The sequence below is a fragment of the Colias croceus genome, chromosome 7, assembly GCF_905220415.1.
Source record: "Colias croceus chromosome 7, ilColCroc2.1".
Classification (NCBI taxonomy): Eukaryota; Metazoa; Arthropoda; class Insecta; order Lepidoptera; family Pieridae; genus Colias; species Colias croceus.
Window position 1 is genome coordinate 683,820 of NC_059543.1, and position 15,659 is coordinate 699,478.

General features: G+C 33.8%; 1 protein-coding gene across 1 annotated transcript; it reads left to right on the forward strand.

Moving 5' to 3' along the window:
- Nucleotides 1–462: 462 nt before the first annotated feature.
- On the forward strand, nucleotides 463–2,768 carry LOC123693204 (flexible cuticle protein 12-like). The gene is made up of 3 exons (XM_045638203.1): nucleotides 463–515; nucleotides 2,052–2,167; nucleotides 2,446–2,768. The coding sequence occupies exons 1-3, from the start codon at nucleotides 507–509 to the stop codon at nucleotides 2,639–2,641; spliced, it is 321 nt and encodes a 106-aa protein (XP_045494159.1). The 5' UTR covers nucleotides 463–506; the 3' UTR covers nucleotides 2,642–2,768.
- The last annotated feature ends 12,891 nt before the right edge of the window (nucleotides 2,769–15,659 follow it).

Here is a 15,659-nt window from a genome sequence, read left to right on the forward strand (position 1 = left end):
CAGTTTTTTACACTAAGCACTTTAATTAAAATAATCCAGAGTATTAGGAAATATCTAAAATCATAAGAAGTAACAAAAAATAATTTAAGTAACAATGCAATACACAATATTTATTGTAATAAAAAGACTTCAATAAACAAACTGTTCAACTGGCAACCAAGTCGATATATTATATTCTCCTAATTATAATTAATATACTTACATAAAATTTTGGTTTCATCAAAAAAACTATGAACGCAATAATCTTGCGGTGGGAACTAGTATCTACTAGTTAACACTATCTACTAGAAAATATTATATCCTATTATCCCAATAATCATCACGACACATAATTAAAACAACGAAATTGCCAAAAGTCGCCCGAAAAAACCAGACTGCATCAGCCCAAATTTAAATATATGTAAAATAGTTGGATAGGTATATATAGTGCGAAATCTATATTCCGATCACAGTTCAATTCAGTCGACTCATCCTCACGGACTACAAGACCTCATCACCTATCAAAAATGAAATCCGTGAGTACTTAGTGACCATTATTACATAAAATTGGCAGCACTTGTCAGAAAAAGTCGAATTAATACTATTAACAGTAGTTAAAACGGCGGCAGAAAAGGAAGCAAAAACTTTTCTGCGAAGTTTTTTGTCCAAAACATCGTTTGTAATATCGAGTGGAATTCAATTTAAATAAATAAAACTAGTAAAGCTCAAATTAAATATTTTAATGATAAAGTATTGCGTGGAAAAACGTGACGATTGTCATTGCGGCTCTAAAATTTCCAGAAACTCATCGATTTTAAAGTCCTATATTTGTCGAAAAAAGCTTTTTGCAAGCCTCGTTTAATAAATAGGTAACAATGTGGTTAGGTCAAGGTCACTATCATTCTTTACGACTTGTAACAGGAAAGTTAACGATACATTCTTCAAAATTACTCAACTGTTACCGTCGATTGTGTGATACTAAAGTTATTTTATGAATCAGAGTTTTTAGGGTTCCGTACCTCAAAAGGAAAAAAACGGAACCCTTATAGGATCACTTTGTTGTCCGTCTGTCCGTCCGTCCGTCCGTCCGTCCGTCTGTCAAGACCCTTTTTCTCAGGAACGCGTAGAGGTATGAAGCTGAAATTTATATCAATTACTCAGGTCTACTGTCCCTTGAAGCTGTGAAAAAATCAAACTTCTAAGCCAACGCAATCAAAAGATACAGCCGTTTATGCCGCAAATTTTCGACACTTGCAAGGGAATCAAAACCTACAGGGTGCTTCCCGTGAACTCAGAATCTTGAAATTTGGTACGAAGCAACGTCTTATAGCATAGATAAAGGAAAAATTACGAAAACCATATTTTTTTAGTTACATCACATAATATATATTTTTTTTTAATAATTTTAAACTTACTACCCATTTCCTCATAAACGCGTAGAGGTATTAAATTGAAATTCATAACAAATACTCAGGTCTATAATACCTTTAAGCTGTAACAAAATCAAACTTCTATGTCAACGCAATCAAAAGAAACAGCAATTTAAGCTGCATATTTTGAAACTCGCAAGTACTCGCAAGGGAATCAAAACCTAAAGGGTACTTCCAGTCGACCTAGAATCTTGAAATTTGGCATGAAGCAACGTTTTATAGCACACATAAAGGAAAAATTCCGAAAACCTTAAATTTTACGGAACCCTCGGTGCGCGAGTCCGACTCGCACTTGGCCGGTTTTTTTTCATAATGTCTTTTTATATGTTTGACCTTTACACATTGAAAATGATTTGGGCCAAACGGCGCGTTTCATCATACAAGATTGTCTAAATGTTTGGCAATTAGCAAAAATGGCAAAGTAATCGACCTGAGGTCAATGATATGTGCAATGATTGTGTTTAGTGGTTAATTAGTAGTTTAACTACCTATCTTGTTCAGTTCTGTAAATGAAGTTTTTTTCCCTTTTTTTATAAATACATCACAAAAAAGCCTCTCTTCATTAATATGATGCCCAACATGTTTGTGACATTGAGTCGAGAGATGTTCTGTAGCACATTCTAACCATTCTTCTTTCTCTAGTTCATCGTATTCGCTCTCTTCGTGGCCGCGGCCGTCGCCCTCCCCGCTGAGGACAGAGAAGCCACCATCCTCAAATACAACATCAACAACATTGGTGTTGACGGTTACGCTTACGAGTAAGTTTATCTTTACTTATTTATTACATTGCTCTAGGAAGAAGTTGAATTTTTAAGTAAATTCATCTATTTATTACATTATAATAATTCAGCTACTGCAATATAAATCTTGAATCTTATTGGCACTATATTGACTATTAGACATTTTAAATGGATTTTTAGACCTTTCTTAAACTTTATCATGCTAGAAACGCAGTATAGAAGGATACTAATTACCAACTTATTTCAATATCCATAGTCTTTTCTAGAATGATACTAATTACCCATTTAAATTCCAGTTTAGAGACATCCAACGGCATCCAAGCCCAAGAACAGGCTGTGCTCAAGAACCAAGGAGCCGAGAATGAGGCTATAGAAGTCCGTGGACAGTTCTCTTACCCCGGTCCCGATGGCGTCGTCTACACCGTCACCTACATCGCCAACGAGAACGGTTTCCAGGCCACCGGCGCCCACCTTCCCCAACCTCCCCAATAAACGACGACCTGAGCCTTCTTGATATCTAGTCCGATCGACCATCAAGTTGAAATGTCGACTGAAGTTTTTTTTTAATTTGTTGGGCTATTGCACTAAGATAGACAATACATGTTTTTTTGATTCCACATTTGGTTGTTTTCTTTCCTCGTTTTGTGCATGAATGGGACAAAAATTTTGATTACTTTAAGTAAGACGGATGTTAATTTAATATGAATATTAATTCTATCACATAAATTAACAAAAGTTTTTTGAAAATTGATAAGAACTTAAAACACACTGTAAATTTTTAAAATCACAATCTTCTTCTTAATACATTATAAATTTATTTGTCTTAATATTGAAACTTGCTTTAAACCTTTTCAAGATTTTAATTAAAGTTTCAATTTTGAAACCCCTTTTTAACAATAGACGAGACCAATTATCTAAAAACCTAAGTGAAGCCAGATCAAGACAGTCAGGTAGGTCTTTCAACAATCCATTAGTGCTACCTAGATCAAAGTTAATCGACAACACAAAGGGACCAAAAAGAATCCCATTGTGGTAAATAGTACTCTACAATGCGTTCATGTGGAACACACTCTACTTGATTATTTTAGAAATAATTCAATTTTCAGTTGTTAGATAGTTCCTCGGCATTCCTTTGTCATAAACAATATTCCATTAAAATCTTGAATAAAAAACATGACAAGAAGTGATTCCTTCTTAAAAATAGCACAAAAAATTGAAACGTTTCGGAAAACTTAGTAGACGCGCATTTTAGGAAAACTAAAATGCAATGGATATACACACCTTATTACTTATTTAAACATTCATACAATATACATTCTAGACCCCATAGATAGACCCCATATATACCTATATTTAAGTTTCCAAATTCTTCCATGAAACCTTACCATATAATTTCAAAGTTAAAGTAGAGTACCTTCTCCAACACAAGATTACATCTACGACATCAAAGCGACTTCTCTAGGTGTTAATGCACAGTGTTACTCGCACGGTGATAAGATATCACTCCCTTTGTTGTCTCTCTTCCCGAGGTACTTACACACAAACAAAATATTTCCAACCTCTTTGCTAAATGAAAGATGCTTTGTTAGAAACGGTACAGATAAATACTATTGTAATAATTGATTTTGTAATGGCTTTTTCTATAATAATATACTGAAGAAATGTAACATATTACAATATGTATATTTAAGATTTCTTAAGTATTTAAGTACTGTTTGTAGTGATTTTTTAACAGATTTGAAACGTTTTTACAGTATAATGAGTAAAGCTAACACATTTGAAACCATAAGAATACGAGTGTTACAAAAAAATATTTAAAGGAAGCGTATATGTACAAGTTCATGCTGAAAAAAAGTTTTCATTTCCAGATTTAGGTTAGATATTATCGTAACTAATATTTTCGTATTCACACGTATCTACATTGCTTTCGCGTTATCTCCAAATGGTTTTTTACGATACTTAGCGAACTTTTTGCAAGGAACGGCGCGAAACTTTCAATTTTCCTGTCATTAAGTCGCTTAACACTCGGAGAGGGGAAAAATTGTAAAACACGTAAAAAGAGGGTGGATTTTGGAAGTTTTGTTAAATATGTTTAGGAATTAATAATATTTTGGAATTTTATTGACAGCGTTCTATTCAAGTAACTATAAGCTTAGTGAATTTTTTGATAAAATTTAAAAATCTATACTAATATTATAAAGCTGAAGAGTTTGTTTGTTTGAACGCGCTAATCTCAGGAATTACTGGTCCGATTTGAAAAATTCTTTCGGTGTTAGATAGCCCATTCATCGAGGAAGGATAGACTACATATTATCATCACGCTAAGACCAACAGGAGCGGATCTACGCGGGTGAAACCGCGGAGCGCAGCTAGTAACTGTATAACACTCCTTCTTTTTAACAACATTGCTATTACCTTAAAATTTTTAAAATACAATAATTGTAATAATCATAACTTCCATAATATACTACATCTACCATTTATAAAGTTGGTGAAATACTAAAATAAGATGCAAACTGAAGCTGAAATGCTGAAAAGCGACAATATTAAAACAAGTAAATCATTGTATCGACACGTTGGAGTTATTTTTACACATATTCGTGTGTTCTCTGCTACGTTCACTTTCTGTGGTACAAGTTGGAAATACTTACTGAAATTATAAATACAATAGTTTAGTTTGGTATGATTTTCGTGTCTATTTAGCGTTCTAACGACGAACGGCAGAGGCTACTTCAGCCGTCGCCACATGCTGACGTCAGTCGTCGACGCGTCCGCGTCGGCGGCAGCAGTCAATACATCAAGTTGAATATATTCGCTAAAAAATAACAAATTCTTGTTTCCACGATTAATAGTTTTATATGTATAAATGCCAGACGATTTAGACCAATTTGAACATGATACATAGTAAAACAAGCTTATAAGAAGTTTCAAATAGTAAAAAAGCATTTTCCGCTACCGCCTATACCCCACACCACGCCACGTAGGAGCAATAGATCACAGGCACCTGTATTATTAACGCACTATCACTAACACATGGCGTTGCTTGCGCGTGGACCATGCTAATATTGCAAAAACGTTTTTCCCTATATTGTGCGTGTAACTTGTCTTAAAGATGTTATGATTGGTGTGAAATGTACCTATGGAATAAATGTGTTTTGGGGATGATGCAACTTTTTTTTATTAACAGTTTAGAGTATAGTAAATTTAGTAGATAATTATCCTTTGTAATGTTGATGTACGAGTGTTAGTCGTTATATAATCACATCAGACAGGCTGAACAGTTAGAAAACATAAAACTTGTTTTCCGGAAAAGTACACTGTACATAAGCTACCTACACTTTACCGGGTCATATAATATTATTTCTAAATACAAGAGAATTTTAGTCAAATATATAAAACAACGTAGATACAATTTATTTATAATCCAAATTAATTCTACACACACAAGTCTTTATATCCCTAAGTACCTATAATAACGAAAGGTAATAAATATAAGGTATTTTAATATAAATAAAATAAATGCAATAAACAATTGTACCTTATATCGAAAAATCCTTGTAACTAAAACTATACCACTATAATGCAGTAATAACGAACTCGCACACGAAAAATCGAACTACGTCTAACAAATTGAATAAGAAAATTTTATTTTTACCTTTTCGTCGAATAAACGAAAAAAATAGAGAGGACCCTTTTATTATACCTCTATTAGGATAGGAATGGGCATCGAATTGGCTAATAACCGTTCTATCAGGTGAACGGAATTTACTTTCTTACGCTCCTTTGTTGCTAGGGATGTTCTAGTTACGAGTATATCGATATAAATCTATCGATATGTCAATTTTTGTTAGTAATTAAATAGGCAACTGTGTTTAATTATGGATAATTTTTTTATTTGGTAAAACACAGGAGAAAATTTACCAGAAAAGTTAGAAACGCTTAAGTATTATCTTTAGAATTCGCTCCAGAGGTTAAATCTTTTGAAGTGCTTTTTTTATGGAGAGATATCCGTTCTATATACAACGTACAGCCACAGGTACTGCAATGGAAATATATCATAATATTCAATACTGGACGAATACATCAATTTTTTAAGCTATTGCATAGCTTCTATCGCGGGCCTTGAGCGCGGGGACCGAATCCAGAAATTCCGTAACGAAAAACCTCACGCTCCCCACTCCGACGGGTGGAGGTGTGGCTTGAAGGCATGCTATGCAATAGCTTTACCGCGGCAGTCCCCGAGAGCCACACGTCTTTTTTTCTTATTACAATTAATCAATGAATATCAATTTATCGATATCGCTATCCCATCACTACGATATCTCCAGTACGCACAAGTTTGTCCACCTTGATCGCAGTTTTAGTGCTTTCCGCACTGTTTGTCGACACTCTGACACATTAGCACGCTTTTCGATAAAACTTCGAACAAATTCGTATTCTATCGATAGCTTTTATGGCACTTCGGAATAATTAAATAACGAACCTAATGCCTGTTTTTGTTGGATACAATTTTACGGGGAAAATATATTGTTACTTTTATAGGTAAAAATTTATTGTGTGTTAAAATTATTCTGTTTTGTAAGCAACTTTGCAAAAATTGGTGGACGGATGTTAGTTAATATTTTTACAAAAACGTTCAACCCCGTTTAAAATAAGAAGCACCTTGTTTTTAGCCCTGGTCTTCCAATATTTTCATTCCAAGATAGACAACAGAACGACTTTCGCATTTATAAAAAAAAACGAGAAATAAAATTTCTGGCTCTTTTCAAAACTTTTACCTTTACAATTTTATTTCAATGTTCCTGAACGAATTTTCTGGCGGTTACCCTTTCCGTTAGCTGGAGACACCTGCACACCGTCGCAATTTGCATACAGATTCACAATACACGCCTCTCTGCTTGTAATATGATTGTAGGTATCCGATTTGCCACCTTGTTGAAAACAATTGAAATCTAAAAGTAAATCTAAAGGTACAATGAATTGTATCGGAGTATTTGAAATATGATAAATAAGAAACACACAAACTGAAAAGTAAAATAGCGTATGGATACACAAATTAAAACAAAATAATGCAAGATCTATCTTCGAGGCAATTACGACTCTAATACTAATAAAAATCAGACATGTACATGATTGTAACACTCCAAGCTATAGTATTGTTACGTAGCTTTTACACGAGAAGCTTTCATAAACCGTCAACAAGCGCAATATATTCTTTCTTTCTTCCTCTTTTCTCTTTTAAAAACCTAATACAAATTAAAAAACGTCAAGAATGTTGTATCACACAAAAGCGTCACAAAGCCATTTAAACAATAATGCATAGTAAAATTCCACTACAACGTTTAGTCCGTGGAACGAAACGAATGGCGTAATAAAGCCAGCTGTACATCAGCGAACCAGGTGAGTGATTCAGAGGACAAATGAGGGCCTGAAATATGGTAATGGTTCTAGCGGTTATGGAACATTCTAGTAGCTTTTATGCATGTAATGGACACGATCACGCTGATATATGCTTTGGAACGGTAAATGTGTACTAATTTGTGTTGTTTAAATATGTTTAGTGTGATGGTTATGTTGTCCTGCGATTATAATGGTTTGTAGGGTTATTAAAGATACTACAAGGAGTAATTTAAAGAAATGTTATTAGCCTTCTAGCTATGCGTTTTGGGTAATTTATCTATGTTACATTAACACATTACTTTAATATTTAAGTTTGACACCTTCTGAAAATAAAATCGGTGTAGTCAAATCAGAGATTTGCCTGAAAAATCATATTTTAATTTTTAATCCTTAGCCCCCGGAATCACAGATAGCCCCCGGAATCACAGACACAATAGAAAATCTATTGTGTCGTGGTCTCATTGGGCCGCTCGGTGGTCAAGGGGGGTTAATAATATTTTAATAATAAGCGTTTTGTTTCAGCTACCAAATAGGTATTTTTAATATGTGCCTTAATTGGTAATTTCACATTACCAACACAATTATTTATTTATACAGCTGTTACGTAAGATTGTTTATTATCTATAATATCATTTTTATCTCAAGTTGGCAGCCCCACCTGAACAGTAAAGGGTATTTAGCTTATCTGTCTGCAATCAGTAAAGGGTGGAACAATTTATGCAGTAACATCTCGGCACAGATTAAAAATGTTAATTTAGGAATTATTCAACGCGATTTATTCTCAGGAGTGTACCTTGAAGGTAGAATATACAGGCTGTTGTTAATACATTCAACACGGAGTACGGAATGCTATAGAGTTTGACATAGTTTATATAGATTAAATAGGTTCGTGATTAGATTGATAGAAACAACTGCTATGCATTATACCTAGCTGTTCCGCGCGGTTTCACCCGCATTACTCCGCTCCTGTTGGTCTTAGCGTAATGATATAGAGCCTATAGCCTTCCTCAATAAATGGGCTATCTAACACCGAAAGAATTTTTCAAGTAGTTCCTGAGATTAGCGCGTTCAAACAAACAAACAAACTGTTCAACTTGATAATATTAGTATACTTTAAATATAACTCAAACTCAACTCAAAAATTCATTTATTGAATTAGACTTCTAGAAGCACTTTTGAATCGTCATTACATATTTTTAACATTTACCAAATATATTGTGTATATAGTATATAGTATATACCCTTCCTTAATTACGTATTCGTGTTGCAGGGACTTGGCTAGTCTTCACATATTATAGAGATTACTCCCCGTGAGTAAGCTAAGATCGTTAATACATTAGGATTTGATTATTGCAATAAATAGCGATTATCAAATATACCGTTCGCATAATTAAACACATTGCCTTCTTGGTACAGTGGTTGACGCGTGAGTGTAGAATGGAGATGTCCTGGGCTCGATTCCTGATGGAGATGAAGAAAAAAAATGTTTCGGTCTGGCAGGATACAGAAGGCTGATTACCTACTTGTCCCTAAAGAAAATCGGTCAGTGAAATAGATGAATGCATAATACGTCTGCCCTTTACCCCACTAGGGTACACGTTCACTATAATTAAACACACGGACAAAACGGACGAGATATATTTAATAATTGCAGAGACACAGACGGTATATAAACACCAATTATTATAGGTTTACGTTCTTTGACAAATAAAACATCCTGTATACAGATTGGCAAGCAAGAAGATATCTTCATTAATCTCACAAGATCCCTTAATTCATGCTAACTAATGCATCAGTCGATTTATTGGAACAACCCTTCACCTGCGGGTATAGCCGAGTAATTAAAATATATATTCGTTAATTTTAATTAAACTTATAGGAAGTCACCGTGTGACATCACAGTCATTAATTAGCAAAATTGTAATTAATGATTTTAATGAAGACGGCACTATTTTGTAAAATATGTATTAATCCTATTAGAATGAGAAGTTAACGGATTAGACAAGGAAATAAAGATGATACATTTTAGATGCAGAGAAAACTTTTGTACCTATAGCCGAAAATGAAACTGATTGGTCTCGATTACGTATTTACATTAACTAGGTATGCTTTTATTTACTTATCTTTACTTTATATTATACAGCTGAAGAGTTTGTTTGTTTTTTGAATGCGCTATCTCAAGAACTACTGGTCCGATTTGAAAAACTCTTTCGGTTTTGGATAGCCCATTTATCGAGGAAGACCAACAGAAGCGGAGCCACGCGGGTAAAACCGCGGAGCGCAGCTAGTAATTGATAATCTCATTAGCTTCTGAAACAACATTTTCATTCAAAGCCATTAGCCAATACAATAACGCCTATAACTAAAAATCATTCTTAGTATATTACATGTAATGCCAAACATTCATATAATAAACCATATTCCAAAATGTCCACACCTCGACATCACCTTATAAAATATTCGTCCCAAACACATGCAAACATACAAATCCCTACAAACTTTACAACCAAACGCAGCACGTAAATTATTAACAAACTTGGCCCATAAACTGGAAACAGATCATCAATCAGAAGAAAATCGAAATAAATCCAACAAACTATTGATAAACATCAGGTGCAGGGCAGATTTCGACCGCTGGGAATATTTTAATACAGTGCCGTGGACCCTTCGCAATCATTTTATTTTCATGGCCGGTCTCAAAGGCCCAAAGGGTCTACCTCGTGATTTGCCATTCAAAGTGTGAGACGTGACGACGCATCAGGTACAGGGTTAAGATAATGTTGGCGGACACTGGATTTAAGAATCAATTATTTTTTATTTTGCGCTGGGTTTTCTGGTGGTTCTAGCTTATGTGCAGAGATTTTAGTTTATTTTTAAAATTGTTTACATGGATAATATAGCATGATGTTTGGAAAAAGGTTTTAAAGGACGAATTTTTATTGAAATGAATTAATATGATAGTTTCTTGCGTTTCTTTTGGTATTATAATATATACCTATATAAAGAAAACTGTAACACTTGGGAAGACAAGATTGAAAACATATCTAATTTTCTCTTTAGTTTTCGTGAATATTATAGAACTGTATAATATTTTTAAATACTGTAATACTTATGCTTCAGATTCACAATAAAAAGACCGTAAAATTGTCAACAATAATAACGTACTTAGTCCTTTGCTCATCAATCCTGCTAAACAATACTTAAACATTACTTCTCATACCATTGCAACATCTCACAAGCATTCAGCATCATAATAACGGAAATAAAACAAACCACAAAGCCCGATTTCAATATAGTTGGCGAGGGAAAACTTTATTTCAAAGGATACCGCTCAAATCTGGCCCTACCCTACGTGAGCGGACTTGTAAAACTACCCGTAATAAATCGCAATTTTTTATATCACACCTTGCGACCGCTGTTTATGTAACCCGTGCGGACGGAATTTTGAAGATACCCGATTGTTTTGTGTTATGGCTGTTTTGAATTTACATCCTACTAATCTAATATCTAATCCTACTCATATTATAAATGCGAAAGTTTGTGAGGATGGATGTATGTGTATGTTTGTTACTCTTTCAGGTAAATACTATTCAAGATATTACAATGAAATTTAGCACACTTATACTTGGATTAACACAGGATAGGTTTTATCCCGGAAATCCCGCAGGAACGGGTTTAACTTTAAAAACGCGGGTTGAAAGCTAGTAATATTATAGTTGTACTAACTTTGCCCCCCCGGTGAACCCACATTGACACATGACATTATAATAAACGGACGACTTAGCGTGTTCAAGCAAATAAATTTATCTTTATAATTATTATTAGTATATGTTACAGCCAAAGTAATAAAACTGGATATTATATATATTATCTAGCCATTATTTATAATGTCTATCCAATTTAGATAAAGTGATAATTGACCCATAATTAATCACTTTAACTAGCAATTTTATATAATATCTTCAAATACTTGGATAATGTAATAAAACAAGTAGGTAAAGATTATAAAATTATATTTCAATTTGCCTTAAGCATACCTAAGTACATGTGTAGCAATATTATACTCTTATTTGAAATGTAACAATTATAAAGATTATTTTAAGAATTAAAATAACATTTTCATAGATAATATTTCTACGTTAATTAACAATGTTATAGAGTTATTAAACTATTCACTTTTAAAGTAAATTTAAAGCTAAGTAAATATAAAGTGAAAAAAAAACAGAGATCAATACAAGTATTTGGTATCACTCTTTAGACTACAAAAAAAAAAATTAAAATGAACTGACTGAATTAATATAACTGGGTCATAATTATTATTTATTCTTACAAGTAAGGCTCTTGTGACATTTTGAGTTACACATAAGGTTTGACTTTTTACATTTACACTTATTAGAAACGCACTCTCCAGTACAGTTGCAATGCTGAAATCCTTGGCCACCAAGATGCGACTCTTTTTTTGCACATTCCCTGATGGTAACTTCATGTTGGGGAATGATATCAGTTTTAATAAATGTTTCTTTGCAGACAGTGAACTGATTTCTTGTGTAAAGTTGATTTAGAATCCCATGCTTCGTGCCCAACTTGTACATTCCTTCTGTTTCCTGAGAAATTATAACAGCCATAATGTTTCTATCATCGGCTTTGGCGCGGTCCACATCTGGAATCTTTACCACTACATTATCACCTCTATTAGCAGCAGGATATTTTAGCGAAGATAGGGCTAACATTTTATCTGCTTGCTTTTGCAGAGATTGTCCAACTAATTTTCTGATATTTCCAATGTTTTGTTTCTTTTTATCGAGAGCAATTACTACTTCTTGGTCACTTACACACTGCGTTATATTTGACGGATCTGACGTATTTCCTTGGTTTTTGTTCTCGTTATCAGGTTTTCCTGTCAGGTTGTCTAGAATTTTATTTTGCGAATCAGTGTTTAGACTCTCTATTTCATCATCTTTATTAAACACAGCGTCGGTAATATTGCGTTCGGCTTCCCTCTCCTCATCGAACTGGTTTTCGTCTTCTTTCAGTATAGATTCTAGCTCTTCTTCTGTTGACAGTTCAACTATCACGTCTTTAGGAAGATTATTTAATCCGACTTTAGGTTTACAGCCAAACATTGCTTCGTAAGGGCTACGATTTATCCCTGCGTGATACGCTCTGTTCTTCATAAATTGAATAAAACGTATTCCTTCAGACCATTTCGTCGTCTTGTTAGATTCTAGCCAAGTACAAAGCATCTTCTCTACGTCTTGGTTAGCCCTTTCAACAGACCCTTGTGATTGAGAGTGTCGGGGCTTGCCATGCACGATTTTTAATTCCGGCCACATCGCGCAGACTTCTTTGACCACCTTGTTAGCAAATTCCCTACCATTATCGCTTTGCAATATACTAGGCGCTCCGAATGTAGTAAAAATGTCTAATAAATGATACGCTACCTCTTCTGCTCGCTTACTTTTTAAACACCGCAGCTGCACGAATTTTGTTAGGTGATCTTGATAGACCATAATGAATTTAAATTCACCATCACTTTGAGATTGCATGTCTACAAGATCAACTTGACACCTTGAATTAAGTTCGTTGCTGATAATCGGTTTTACAACAAGACCTTTTTTTGGCAAACTTTTTTTTTCTGACAAGATTCACACAGATTCAAATACACAGTGACGAGTTCAGCAGTTACATTTTTATATCTTAATTTTAACTCTTTCATCATTCTGACTCTGCCGCCGTGACCAATACTAATATGACAGTCGTGGATTATTTGAAAAGTTTCGTAAGATAAATATTTATCTTAATTACTTGTTTAGATGATTTTGCTATAAATTGGGATGCATGAACTTGAATTCGATCCAAATAAAATAGAAAAAGTAATTTTATTCGTTTTACTTGCTCAAAATTTTTAATGTTTTTCTCGTACAACAATTTATGTGAAGGAATTAATACCATTAGTATATTTTATTATCAACACGAGTATATATTTGGTTGGATCAAAATGACTAATAAGCCAAACAACTAATATCAAGGTAATCCAACCAAAAACAATTGTTATAAAAATTTTAATCGCGCTAATAAAACCCGATTGGACAATAAAATAAGATCAAAAACAAGATTCGAGGCAATCTTGTCGTGTACAGTCGTGAAGAAAATCCAATACAATAAAGTGCTTATATTATTATGGTGCGTACATCAGCAATCCCATTAAATTCGTCTAGACAAGTGATTTACGTATACCTGAGCGGACGCGAAATGTCGACGAAAAAATATTTTTGTACCATTTAATTTATTACACGACTGTACTTTTAGCTTTTAACGGGAAATTTATTACGTTTAATGTGAAAACTATGTTGGGGAAAGGGTTTAAATTTAACGGCTTCACTATTTTTCCACTGGCTTAACAGTTGAGGATTAAAGAGTAGATATTGAAAAATAGTTTATTTGAAACCATAAATTAATAAACTATTTAAAATACTTTTTAAGTTCTTAATTTCCATTTACAATTGCCAGATGTTCAATAAACTGCTACTTGCCCGTTGTTTGCCTCTATCGACTCACCTGCTATTTTTTGTAAATATCAAAATGCAACATATCTATACTATTAACATTATAACGCTGAAGAGTTTGTTTGTTTGTTTGAACGCGCTAATCTCGGGAACTACTAATCCGATTAGAAAGATTATTTCGGTGTTAGATAGCCCATTGATCGATACAGGCTATAATAAATATCGCTAAGACCAACAGAAGCAGAGCACTGCGAGTTAAACCGCGGAGCACAGCTAGTAAATTATAATTCGACATTGTAACATGGCGCGATATAATTTTTTCGAAGATAACTTACTTTTCTCTTTATAATATGCGTCAGCTAGCCATCACCATAACGGTTTCAATTTGCGATTCTAGCTACAATCAAAACAAATCATAAAAGCGTAAATATAAGGAATCTATCAGTACCAAGGTGTCGATATCTAAGAAACGGTCAGTGAGGTGCGACGGTCGTAAAGCGGCCCGGCGCGAGCAGATACGGGGCTCCAATATATATTATGTATAGGGTGGTGGTTCACTGGGATAGCGTGCAGGATATATTAAAAAATATATTTAGGAATTTTTAAATTATTCAGTGATGATAGTGAAATAGTTTAAACATAAAACTGTTTATGATTATTTTAAACAAATAATTAATAAAATTATCGTACAAAACCATTAAAATATTATTTGTAAAAATAAATGTCTTGTACAGTACTTCTAACGCTTAATAAATGTTTTATTATACCTCTAAGTAATATCAATAAAATATGAAAAAAACCGGCCAAGTGCGAGTCGGGCTCGCGCACAAAGGGTTCCGTAGCAGCAAATATAATAAATTACAGTTAAATCAACCTATCTCAAAAACTATAAGAGATACTTTGATCAAACCAAAAATCGTTGAAAGAGTTAATTAGCATGCATCACCTCTATTTTTTTTAGAATTTTATACCCCGTAGTTATAAAAATAGAGGGGGGGGGACATACTTTTTACGACTTTGAGAGCTGATATCTCAAAAACCGTTCACTTTAAGAAAAATGTTTTTTAGAAAACTTTATATCATTTTAAAAGACCTTTCCATTGATACCCCACACGGGTATGTACATCGAAAAAAAAAATTTCATCCCTCAGTTACATGTATGGGGGGCCCCACCCCCAATTCTTTTTTTTACTATTTAGTGTCATATTTTTGTAGCGGTTCATACAACACATATTCCCATCAAATTTCATCACTGTAGTACTTATAGTTTCCGAGTAAATCGGCTGTGACAGACGGACAGACGGACAGACGGACAGACGGACATGACGAAACTATAAGGGTTCCGTTTTTGCCATTTTGGCTACGGAACCCTAAAAAGGAACACACAAAAATTTTTATATAGTCTAAAGATTACAGTCGAAGTAAAATATTATGGACTTACCATCCTACTACATACACGATTGCAGTTATTTTTATAGATTTGAATATACTAGATAAATAGCGAACTGTGTCTGGAAAATTCAGCAATAAATACATAGAAATACCAATTTATAATACTCAATGTATATCTACTTGCACTCGTCGAAAGCAGTACAATCGAATCA